Here is a 12,879-nt window from a genome sequence, read left to right on the forward strand (position 1 = left end):
TAAGCCAATTTTCTATTTAGACAACGAATAACTTTTATAATTAATAATTCGCATGTGCAACTGTCAATGATCTTTAGTTTTATGGTTAATCTTCATTTTTGTGAATTTGTAGATGTATTTTGTATAATTAATTTTATAATTTTTTAGGTTCGGTCTGATTTAAGACTCAGATTCTGGGTTTTGACTGGGTTGTCCGGGTCAATTTTTTTTAATTAAAAGATATTGTTTTAATAAAAAAAAAAATCAACAGGTTGCAACAGGATTTTTTACCTGGTCTTGCTGAATCAACCAAGTCACACTAGGTTTTTCTTTCTTTGTTTTTTATAATCCAACCCGATTTCAATCTCAAATCAGCCTGTTTTCAATCAACCCGTCGAGCTGGTCAAGTTTCAAAACTATAATTAATTAGTAAAAAAATATGTACAATTGGTCTTTGATCTTTTTACCTTTTATTATCATGCTATCATTCAGTATTAGTTAAGTACATAATATGCATGGGACAATCTCTGTCTCCTTTCTCTTTAAATTATACTTTGTGTATATAAATCAACAATTTTATTTGTTTTCAAACAAAATAAGATATATCTTTCACAATTCAAACACGAATGGACGAGTTTCAACACACAGTACTATAAAACCATAAATTGATTCTCTTTTTCAGTAACCAATAATTGTGGGAATGTTGGACTCTCCAAAAGGTAACATAAATTCTGGTCGAAGCATCGATTCTGCCCGTCTCTGCCAAAGTATGAGAGTTGCAATCTACGAGTGCTGCTGCTTTTAGGGATGGCAAACTTCCCCCAAAACTCTATCCATTGAGCTGGATCAGATTTTATTTTATACACACACACACATAGAAACATTTTCTTGGTAATAAACCTGGAAAACGGAACCGGTGATGAAGACTCGTCAATCGCTTATGAACTTGTTATAAGTAACGATAAATTATTAATACCTAGAAGAAAAGTTATCTCAAATAAAATAAATAATAATTAAAATAATAGAGCTAAAAATAATAAAATTAAAAAGTATATAATTTTATAAATTATTTTAAATAAAATAAATAACAATAAAAATAAAGATCGAATCTCATAGATAAAAAATTTTAATTAAAAAAATAATAAGAAAAAAAAAATAATAATTATCATAATAAAGATCAAAGTTGATATAAAAATCAAATTAAATCAAATTTTAAGGGATGAAAATTGATAAAAAAAAAAAAAAATTCTTACACAATATATATAACAATTAAAAGTTTGAAAATCAAATTTAATATAATTAACTAATAACATGATATTTTTAAATTTTTCACAACTTCTAGAAAAGTATTTTCCATCAAAAATAAAAAGAAAATATTTTTTTGAAAATCAACTTAATTTTTTTTTAATAGAAAGTATTTTTTATTGATTAGCTTTTTAAATAATAAGCAAATACAAAAAAGAATTTAAAAATTATTTTTTATAAAACAAATGGGTAGTAGTATTAAGAGTTGGCGGGGCGATAACTCGGAGGCATACGAATAACAATGCTTGGGTCCAAAATGGTTGCTATCGGCCCAGAATTTAAACACAGTTAGAGTCCAGACAAAATGATGACATGGCAAAGCCGATCGTGCTTAGAAAGACAGAGAGGCAGAGAGCAGTACTGCACTGCACATTCTTCTGGAACTTGCCTGTTGCAATTTGTGATGGCGGGTACATAATAAACGACCAAAAAATAATAAAAATTAAAATCCTAGTGCTTCTTTCTCACACAAAACACCACTAACAGAAAGCAGTAGCAAGAAAACAAAAAGGGAGACATCGAGAGAACGGAAATGGACGACGTTAGAATTTTAGAGGCAGAGAGGCGCCGGATTCAAGAGCTTGAATTCGTCGATGGTCGTGATTCCACGTAATCCATCACCTTAGCAATCATAGATTTTAGCAGTTGAACAGAAACATCGTTTTTTGTAAATCAATCCGTCCGCGTTCTATAATTTGGGGATTAGGGTTTCTTTTTAGTTAAGCATTGTTAATTAAAACGAATAATTGTGTTTTCGTTACCTAGTAAATAATAATAATAATAATAATTTAATGATTAATTTGGATGTTTGATTTTTGTAATGGTGAAATTGAATATTGTTTTTGTTTTGATTGCTTCTACCACTTCATGTAGTGGTGCTGGTTCATCTGATGATTTCACCTTCAACCCTTGTTTAGCTTCACTGCATACTTATCTTGGCGGTAGGCGCTGGCGTCTCGAAGCATTTTGTTGTTCCTATTTTGGTTTTTGTTTTCAGTGTATTTTTTTCGAACTTGGGAATTACCATATTGCTTGTGTGTGGCAGAGGTTGAAGACACTCATCATAGACTGGCTTTTTTGGATGGAGGTGCCGTTTTGAACCTTCCATTGTTCTATCTTGAAGGTACTTGTTATGTCCTATGCCTGCCTCGATTGCTGTTTGTGAATGTTTGAAGGAAAAAATGGTGGTCGGTTATACCAAGAAAGTTCCTTAGTTATATCGTTTTTCTGATCTGAGTAAGCATATTCATCATGCTGCATGCTCAAACAGTTAGTCAGTGTGTAGTTAATGCTACATTTTAAATTTTCCCAAGAGACATGAAAAGAAGCTTTGAAGTCATTTCTACCGAGTAGCCTATAGACTTGCAAGTTTTGAGGCCTGATGACCTTATCAGATAGCTAGGAACAGTGATGTTTTGTGTGTGTTTAAAAAACAATGCTGCTTGATATTTGTTAGGAGTTGTTCTTTTCCCAGAGGCTACACTTCCTTTGAGAGTTGTTCAACCCAATTTCATTTCTGCTGTTGAGAGGGCATTGGTTCAAGTTGATAATCCTTATATTGTAGGTGTGGTAAGTGAACATTTTCTAGATGCTTTTCCTTTGCCTTTTCTGTTTATGGGATGTCTTTCTCTAAATCTTTTCTTAGAAAACATTCAAAACTTGGCTCAGGTTCGTGCATACAGAGGTTCTGATTCTGATGACAGACAATTAATGTTTGCAACTGTTGGGACAACTGCAGAGGTATGATTACTGTGTGATATCAGCCATATTTTATTTTTCTTTCTAACAATGGAGGAGGATGTAAAGTTTATTTGTGTATGGTTGTATATGTTTGTGCCAATTCTGTGGTGTTGCTGAAATTTATTTGAAATTTTGATGTTTTTTATAGCAATTCTGTAGTTAAAGGCATCAATTTGTTTGTAACTGTACCTTGTTATGCATTTTAAAGCAACACAGCTGATTAGGGACAGGGGTTTTATGTGAGAAGGGAGATGGTACTCACTGCATATTTGATCTGTTATTAACTATTAAAATTGGTAAACTGCCCTTCTTATTTTTTATGTCAGTTGTGTGGATTGGCATATGTAACTTGGTACATATAACCTTACAGATTCGACAATACCGGCGATTAGAGGATGGATCACTGAATGTAGTTACTCGTGGCCAGCAGCGGTTTCATCTAAAACATCGTTGGATTGATGTGGAAGGAATGGTGAGAGTAAATTTATGTTACAGCATTATTCCCTCATCTTTTGGTACTTCTTTAATTGACGGCTGATTTGATTTGGAATTTTCATCTGCTTAGCCCTGTGGAGAGGTTCAAATCATCCAGGAAGATACTCCGTTAAGGACACCCAAGGATGCTTTTGGAAAATTGGCACCATTAAATAATCTGCGCAGTCATAGGCTCTCACGTGTGCTGCCTTCAAATTCTTCATCACTTGGATATGGGCATAGCGACAATGATTCAGAGGCAAATTGGGATGACAGCTTCGAGAGTGCGCTCTCATCAGCAGGCATGAGAACTCACCAATCTGCACTCGATTCCTGTTATGGTTATGATGTGATGGATGAATCAACCAGCAGCGATGATGACAGGTTCATGAGTCGGACAGAAATGAGATCTACAAGATCTCACCTAAGTGAGTCAAAAGGGCCATTGTACTCGGACACTGGAAAAAATGCTGATAATACTACCTTAGAGATTGGGAATAGTTCTGATTTGGCAAGGAAAGGGGAAGGGTCAAAGAGGTGTTGGAAAAATACTGACTTAAACCACTTTCACAGGGTTCCAAGAGCCTTCTGGCCCCACTGGGTATACCGTATGTATGACTCCTATTGTCTTGCTGAAAGAGCAGCAGGTAATTGGTTGCGAACTTGCATTTTAAGCTCTGCACAAGCTTACTTGCACATACATCTTAGTTTGCGGTTTTTAGTAGTTGCCATCATCATTTAGCTTTGCCAAGCAAAAGGTAGAAAATAATGTGAAAGTTGTCAAATTTATAACTAATTTTGTTTTCAAATTCTGCATTTATGGAAATTGCTAGGCTTCATGGTAAGATTCTTTGAATTATGTTACATGTGGTTTGAAAGGAGATGTGATTAAGATCTTTTAAAGAGAATCCAGTAAAGGTTAGGATCTGGATAATTTATTTTGTCAGAAAAGAATGAAAATTTTACTTTTGGTTTTACATTCTTAATTTTTAGTATTATAGTTATATTTTCCACTAAAAAAGGAAGAAAGGAATGAAAGAACATAATCGATAGCCTTGCTTCAAACATTTTGCAGATATGTGGAAACAAATAGTTGGGGCACCAAGCATGGATGGTCTTGTGAGAAAGCCTGACCTTTTGTCATTTTATATTGCCAGTAAAATTCCTGTTTCTGAAGAGACCAGGCAGGAGCTTCTGGAGATTGATGGCATTTCATATAGACTGCGCCGGGAAATTGGTTTACTTGAAAGTTTTGACCTTGTTCGATGTAAAACTTGTAAGGTAATATGTGGGTATTGAATCCTCAAATATCTCACCATGGGTATACGTATGACATACTTCTCCTCTTGCCTGCTGGCTATGAACACACTTTGACACCAGCATGTATTTTTTTTTTCCTCAGAAATTTTTTGGTTAGCTATGAACCTAAAGACATAACGAACTCTGTCCTGCTAAAATAAGCTAAAGCATGTTGTTCTGTTCATACCCAGATATTAATTTTTCATTTCTTTCCTTTTGTCCATCCAGACTGTAATCGCTCAGCGGAGTGATATGTTGGTGATGTCTACTGAAGGTCCTCTTGGTGCTTATGTCAATTCACATGGTTATGTGCATGAGATAATGACACTCCAGAAAGCTAATGGGTTAGCACTCATAGGGCGAGCCACAGTGGAATACAGCTGGTTTCCTGGGTATGGACTCAGATTCTATCCCTGACATTTTAATTTTCTTAAATAAGCCATTGTGTTATTTTCTTTCAATTGTCTGATGACCTTTATACTATAAATAACGCTTATGTCCTTGGACCCTCCGGTCTTTAGTTACCTGGATAGGGGATCAATGTAATTGAAGTAAAATGACGATACTTTCATACCTGCATGTATTATGTATAATAATCTGGCTAGCAGTCAGCCAGACAAGTTCCTTAGTACTAGGCTGATGCAGCTGACATCTGAGTTCATGTATTCTATTATTTATGTTTCTATGTTTGCTTCCCCCCCCCCCCCCTACTTATCACTAGGAGTAGAGAGTGGTGTTTGAGGCAATGGGCACTAGTTAGGGGCCTGCACTTATTCAGGAAAAAAAAGTATGTTGCGGGCTGTTAATTTTCTTTGGAGTTTGAGAAACATTCCATGACTATATATCAAAGCTCCTTCTGTAATTGCATGTTAATTGCTTCTTTTCTTTTAGTTTCAATGGTTTATATTGTTTTTGGGAGTTAACCATTAGTGATGAGAATACTAGCATGGTGGCCATGAGTGAGCAAAGATAACTCGAGTGAAGTTGCTGTTTGTGGTGCACTGTTACATGGTTTCCTAAATCTCGTTTGTTCAGGCTGCTGTTTCTGCCGATTACTGTTGTTAATTTAAATTATACATGGCGTGTACTGTTGTTAATTCGAGGAACTGGTCATGATTATTTGAATGGGTGGATAATATGGCAAATATTGCAGGTATGCTTGGACAATCGCAGAATGTGTGTCCTGTGAAACCCAAATGGGATGGCTTTTTACTGCCACGAAGAAGAAGTTGAAGCCTCAATCGTTTTGGGGAATACGGAGTTCCCAGGTTGCTGATGATACACGGTAGGACCAGATTTTGAACCGCTGTCTTAGATTTCTGTTCATAAGAGCATGTAATGAGCTTTCTATGTATATAGGATGAGTCCCTTTCCTCAAAAGCGTATTTCACCATTCATTTTACTTGGTGATAACAGAGTAACCTTATAGACCGGCCAGCAATAAAAGCATCTGATCTGGAAGAATAAAGCATGTGCCAGGTTATAATTGGCTTTGATCTTAAATCAAGATGGCTTTTCACATAAGCTTCATCCACTTGGCCCTTCACTTTTCCTTCTTGATTTTTAATTTTGTTTTTATTTCAAAACTATTCCTCTTTAAATTAATCGTTACAATGATATTTTAAAATACATTTAATTATGTCCTGCTTTTAAAATATTTTTTTGACTTTTTTAAGGTAATTTTTTCAATTATTTTTAGAATATAATTATACGAGTGTAATATATGCAAACAATTTTTTTTTTAAAATTGCAAATATTCAATTGAGAATAAAATATATTTTTTTAATTACTTGTCATTGATATTTTTATATGTTTTTTATTAACCAACTTTTTTACATAGACACGTGAGAATATCAAGACATGATATTTTGTATTTTGTTTGAAACGTGAAAATTTTTTATTTAAAAAAAACATGTAACTAATAAAAAAAATTATTTCTTCACCAAAATAAAATAAATAAATGAAAAGGGAAAAGGAATTTTTTTCCTCCTGAATTTAAATTATTAAAATCCTTATAAATATTTATTTTAATTATTTTGATATAAAAAACATGTTCGTCAAAAAATAAATGCATAAATAAGAAGAGAAATGCATCTTCTTCTAAAAACTTTTATAAATATTTATTTTAATTATTACAGAATTAAATGAAAATTAATTTTAAAAATGAAGCCATTGCACTACAAGGTCATAATATCTTTATATTTATCTATAAAACCACTTCTATTTTTTATTTATTTACTTATACCTAAATAATAATCTGCCATTTTAAACATTTATATATATATATATATATATATATATATCCCAATATTGATGTAATTCTTCTTAGAAAAAAATATTACTTTTGTTATCTCGTTTTTTCATGGTATCCCAATTTATTCACTACATCATATCCTAAATAAAATAAAATAAACTTCAAAAATTGGCACAAAAAATGTGAACTTCAATTTATAAACTCTGAAAGAGCTTAAAAAAATGAAAACTAATGATGTTAAAATCCAAAGAATAATAAAATTATTTTTATTCGGCACAATTGCAATAAATAGCATAACTAGCCTAAACAAATAGGATTATCTCAAAATTACAGCCAGAGCAGGGAACTCTTTCCGCTTTGAGATTTATTAATGTAAAAGAAACATGAAATACAGATTGAAAGTGGCTCCGAGCAAATTGCTGCTTGCAAAATGCATAATTCCTCTCCAGGTTTAACGATAGCTTCGGTAGATTGGGCTGTACATGCAGCTCTCTGCATACTTGACAAGGTCTTTAGGACGAGGGAGACGAGATGCCAGACCTATAAAGCAGTTATGTAAGCCTGATTAGTAATGCAGGACAGTGCAAGTATGAGAGAGCTTGATAACCAGAAAGAAGCTTACCGAGTTCATACGCTTTAGCAGCAACCTTAGCTGCGATGTTGGCTGATATGTTTCGAATGTTGGAAAATGGTGGGTAAATCAGCCCCTTGTCAAAATTTTCTTGTTTTACTTGCGCAGCCAAAGCTTCAGCTGTTGCAAAAAGAATTGGAAATGTCAAACCTTGATGGACCTGGCCTTGTTCATTAGTTCTTACAGAGTTGAGAAAGCACAAAAAATCTACTTTTTGTACAAAGGTGGGGGATGGGGTGGTTGTTTTAGGCTCGGTGTCCAAATGTGTATGCATTTATTCTAGACAGAAATCGTCATCATCATAGCTTCTCGACACTTCAAGCAGTTCAACGAAATTGCCAGCATTCAAATCGATCCTTAGAGCAGATAGAATTTACTGTGGTGGTATATATGAATATAAGATATAACTCAACAGTCCGGACTACTTACAGGCAGCCAAAAGCATGTCATCGTGCACGCGAATTGCACCGGACATGATCAATCCCAACCCAAATCCAGGGAATATATAAGCATTGTTTGCCTGGATAATTTGAAGATGTAAGCCACTAATTATAGTAAATTTCTGGTAAACAGAATGATTTCCAGTAACAATAGGTAAGGTTAAAACCTGGCCAGGTACAAAAACTTTTCTGTTATATTCAACAGGGTCAAATGGGCTTCCGCTAGCAAAGATTGCACGACCCTGCAAGTTGGAAAACATACAATAATCAAGATGGTGCTAAAATTAAACGAGTTTCACTATTTTCTCTATACAGTACCAATCACACATGCGTGAGGTGAGTTAAATCTGATGAAACAATATTTGGGGAAAAAGCAGAGATGGTATTCTACCTTGCTCCATGTATAAGCTTCTTCAGCCGTACATTCAGATTGTGAGGTAGGATTGGAGAGAGCAAGAATTAGCGGTTTCTGAGTAGCAATAATTTAGACTAAGGTCAGATAACTTGACAAGATAGATGGACGTGTGTGTGTGTAAGAGAGAGAGAGAGAGAGAGAGCAAGAGAAAGAACCTCGTTAATTGATGCCATGGCCTCAACCACCTCCTTTGTAAATGTTTTCCCAACTCCAGATGATCCTATCAAAACTGTTGGCTTGATTGCCTAATAGATCAGCAAGTCCGGTAAGATATCAGGAAAATGATTCAAAGGGAGCACATAATATGAATTCACATAAGAAAAGTGTCACACCTTAACAGCATCTAAGAGCCCTTTGACAGGCTCATGGTCATGAGCCCAAGGTTTCTTGAAGTGTTGAAGTGACTCCCTACGTGAGCTAACAATCAGTCCCTGGAGCATACTCAGACCAAATGTTAGTGTATGGAAAAGGATCCAAAGTGAAATGTGCAACAAAATTTGAGGACTTTGACCACATTTTCACTACCTTAGAGTCCACAAGCCAAATCTTTTTGCGGGTCTCTTCAAGTGGAGCTTTAGTCTGAAGAAAATAGCATGGAATTGGCCATAAGGGTTAGCAAATAGAAGTGAATAATAAAAATATTAACCAGATAAGCAGTAGATTGATACCTGTTTTGATATCTCAAGAGCGATAAGCTCAGCTATACCGGTTCCAGCCTGCAAAACCCAAAAGAAATAAGAAGTAAGAATCAAATGAACAAAAACTAATGTATAAATGAACAAAGAAATGCCTGCATAAACAGTCACAACCATTATGCAAGAGACTGATAAGTACAAACAAAAAGAAAGCTTCGGTTCCTAACCTCTCCTGCACCCAGGAATAAGAATCTATGGTCCGCCAAGGCTCCACCAACCAATTTCAGAGCTGCAAGAAGCCCTGCCAACACCACAGATGCAGTGCCCTGCAATAAATGAAATCATTTGCAATTAGAGAAATACCATTGAAGAACAAACAAATTCCTAACAAGCAAACTTTAGTAACATGTTACCTGTATGTCATCATTGAAGACGAGATGAGTTGGGCTGTATTTTTCCAGTAGCTCAAATGCATTGTGATTTGCAAAATCTTCGAACTAAAAAAGGGAAATTCATAATATTCAGAGAGCAGAGTTAAGTACTGAAAACTCTGACATTAAGCAATGTTTGATGGTTTACCTGTACAAGGACCTTTTCCCCATAGTTCTTCTTAACTGCAGTCATGAACTCTTCTAGAAGCTCTGCATATTCCTAAACCACAGCAGATAGCAGAACACAAATCTTCAGACTCAGCATGAAAAAAAAGGTATTAGTCAATTGGAAAGGGAAGAAAGTCAAGTTACTATACCTGTCCAGTTGCCCTCCTCTGTCTAAGCCCAATGTAGAACTCATCATTCAATAACTTCTCATTGTTTGTGCCAACATCAATTGTTACAGGCAAGCACTGCATATATTGAATACAGGGGCAAGGTTTTAGTAACTATAAAAACAAGGGGTGTATTCCTAGCTTCAGTAAGACGGTAATGGAGGTATGTCAAAGCTTACGGCAGAGGGACGTAATCCTCCTAGTGCTGTATACAGAGAGAGTTTTCCTACTGGAATCCCCATTCCCTAAAAAAGCAAAACAATTACATGAAATAAATTAACAATGATCCATCTGTTGAGAGATAAGGAGTGGCCTGCTCATCCAACTAACAACTTATAATTTATATGTGAATTTGCAAGCATCAGTACCTGGCAACCAAGATCCCCAAGCCCCAAGATGCGCTCACCATCAGTAACAACAATAACTTGGATATTACTCTCCGGCCAATTCTTCAACACTTCAAGAATCTTGCCCCTAAAAGTTTCATTTTGTAAATACTAGAAAACTAAGCAACTAGGACATGAAATTAAAAAGCAATCACATTCGGATGGTCCTACTTCTCTTTCAAACTGATGTAAAGACCCTGAGGGCGTCTGAAAATGCTCCCATATTTTTGACAAGCCTCACCAACTGTAGGAGTGTACACAACTGGCAAAAGTTCCTCCACATTATCGATCAAAAGCTTGTAAAACAACCTTTCATTCCTCTCCTGGAGATCCATCATGGCCATGTATCGTTGAAGAGGAACTTCATACTGGCGTAGGTTGTGCATCAACTTTTTCTCCTAATAATCAAAATTTTGTGGCCTGATTAAGCTTGGGAGACAGAAATTTTGATATTGGAATTTAAACTTGAAGAAAGTCATTTAAGATAACCTGGAGTTCCTGGGTCATGAGTGATGGAGGCAAAAGGCCACGCAAGTAATGTGCATCCCTTTCATTCTCAGTAAAGGCAAGCCCTTTGTTGTGGCGTGGATCCCTCAACAAAGTATATCCACTGTAACATAACAAAAAACAATACTTTTGAGTGAATCAAAAACTTAAATTCTGCAAATTTTATATGTAATAATCAGCAAAACCAACAATCAAGGGTTTCTCAAGTCAAACTATTCAAGGCCTTAAGAAAAGAATAGTTTTCTTGTTTTGGACCAAATGTTAATCAACAGAAGAACACGAACCAAACTTACTGGATGCATGTTTTACTAAATAAACCACTGGTATCACTTCCTATAGAACCAATAAATCCTTCGATGAATAAAAACAATAAAAAAAAATAAGATCCAGTAAAAATAACCAGGAATTCACAACTTGAGCAACAATTAAAAATCAAATTGAGCAAAATTGCAAACATTTTTTAGGGCATAAAAATTAAAACTTTAGATGAAAACTCCACAATGCAGCATCTAAAATCAACATGGGCCAGCCAGCCATAAAGAATAAGACAAGAATAACCAAAAAAAAAATTCAAAAACTGAAAATATCATTTCTCTCACCTAGCAACAGAGACAGTCCATGGAGTGATAAGCTGTTCCTCCGTGGCAAGATCTTCTCCATTCGTTTTCTCCACTCCGTTCATCATTGTTCTTCTCTCTAATAAAGCCCAAACCTTTCTTTCTCCTCCACAACCAAGAACCACTGCTCTCTGCAAGTAACAAGAAGCTGAGAAGCCAAACACAACACAACAAACAAAATCCCACAACACGGAACAGAACCCTTGATTGTTTTGCAAAGGAAGAAACAAAGCCCACCTTTTATAGCCACCTAAAGCCCATAAATTTCTACGCTTTCCTAATTTTTTTTTTTAATGAAAGTTGAAAATAATTACGGTTGGTTTCCATGTCATAAAGAAGAACGTGGACTACATACGTGGTTGGGATGATTTTGAAACCATTTTTTATGTTTTTTTTTTTATCAAGGCTGTCTTGATTGAAAAGTTTAGTGAGTGTGAACATACAATACTCGAGTGGTGGTGGGCTTGTGGAATTCTTAGCTAAATAAGTAAATAATATTGCATGGTAGTATGGTACCAGAAAAGTCTGCCTTGAAATCATTCTGCAGGAACGTGCGAGGAACAGACACAGAGGTTATATAGTTTCCACGCTTTTTTGGTGGAGAGAGAGAGAGTATTGATTCGTGATCACGCGTAAGGGAGACAGAGGATGGCGTAAATGGAAGGTGCAGGGCCCTATTGATTTTAAGACCATGCTAAATTACTTACTTTTTTATCATAGCTTTGGTGATATGGTGTGAAATGTGAATGCTTTTACCAAAATATTTTTTATGTGAGAAAATACTAAACTAATATTTTTATTAGATGTTTTTCAATGCATTTATATAAAATTATTTTTTAATTTTATGTTAAGAGTGTTATAAAATTTAGTACTTCAATCAAAACTAAATTTCCTCCTAACAATCTAAATAATATATCTTTATATCAACTAATTTTTTTTTTAATTTTTCCGAATCATTATAATCTGGCTCAATTATTAGAGATCCATAAACATCTGAGACTTTGTCATGCAGATGAATATAGATTTAATGTGTTTAGTATTACAGTAGTTGTTGTAGTTGTGGTTTAAAAAAAGTTATTTTATAAGAAATACTTTTAATTGAGGTTGGTTTGAAAAAACAAATGTTTGGTTAAAAACTGTAGTTATAAATGAGGTTGAACAAAAAAATAGTTTAATGTGTTTGGTTAAGAATGCTTTTTAAATTGAGGTTATTAAATAATTTTAAAATATATATATTAATATTAATGGTTTTAAATTTAAATATTGTAGATTTAACTATTGCTATTACATCATGAAATAAATAATATTTTATATAAAATATTTTTTATTGTTCCATTAAACTATTTACAATTCCATAACGTATGAAATACATCCAATAAGGACTATAATTTTCACAAATTTCTTAAGAGCACAACAACATCAAGTAAAATA

At 34.4% G+C, this 12,879-nt stretch overlaps 2 protein-coding genes across 3 annotated transcripts; one reads left to right on the forward strand and one right to left on the reverse strand.

The window, feature by feature from the left end:
* The first annotated feature begins 1,605 nt into the window (after positions 1 to 1,605).
* Positions 1,606 to 6,300, forward strand: LOC118030666 (uncharacterized). Its single transcript, XM_035034853.2, has 10 exons — positions 1,606 to 1,893; positions 2,158 to 2,225; positions 2,330 to 2,407; positions 2,741 to 2,853; positions 2,953 to 3,024; positions 3,395 to 3,496; positions 3,590 to 4,145; positions 4,574 to 4,779; positions 5,026 to 5,189; positions 5,951 to 6,300. Exons 1-10 carry the CDS (start codon positions 1,817 to 1,819, stop codon positions 6,084 to 6,086), a joined length of 1,572 nt encoding a protein of 523 aa, XP_034890744.1. The 5' UTR covers positions 1,606 to 1,816; the 3' UTR covers positions 6,087 to 6,300.
* Positions 6,301 to 7,288: 988 nt separating this feature from the next.
* LOC118030667 (NADP-dependent malic enzyme) lies at positions 7,289 to 12,121 on the reverse strand. 2 transcript variants are annotated; one of them, XM_035034854.2, is made up of 19 exons: positions 11,965 to 12,121; positions 11,431 to 11,579; positions 10,814 to 10,934; positions 10,496 to 10,722; positions 10,307 to 10,412; positions 10,118 to 10,183; positions 9,921 to 10,016; positions 9,752 to 9,823; positions 9,586 to 9,669; positions 9,400 to 9,498; positions 9,206 to 9,253; positions 9,063 to 9,116; positions 8,870 to 8,968; positions 8,693 to 8,782; positions 8,514 to 8,591; positions 8,290 to 8,364; positions 8,112 to 8,202; positions 7,674 to 7,802; positions 7,289 to 7,591 (listed from the first exon to the last, which is right to left on the reverse strand). In XM_035034854.2, exons 1-19 carry the CDS (start codon positions 11,986 to 11,988, stop codon positions 7,503 to 7,505), a joined length of 1,797 nt encoding a protein of 598 aa, XP_034890745.1. In that variant the 5' UTR covers positions 11,989 to 12,121; the 3' UTR covers positions 7,289 to 7,502. The 2 variants fall into 2 exon arrangements, with proteins under 2 accessions (XP_034890745.1, XP_034890746.1); XM_035034855.2 differs by lacking the exon at positions 11,965 to 12,121 and adding an exon at positions 11,686 to 11,901.
* Between the last annotated feature and the right edge of the window lie 758 nt (positions 12,122 to 12,879).

This window comes from Populus alba, chromosome 6 (genome assembly GCF_005239225.2).
Source record: "Populus alba chromosome 6, ASM523922v2, whole genome shotgun sequence".
Lineage (NCBI taxonomy): Eukaryota > Viridiplantae > Streptophyta > Magnoliopsida > Malpighiales > Salicaceae > Populus > Populus alba.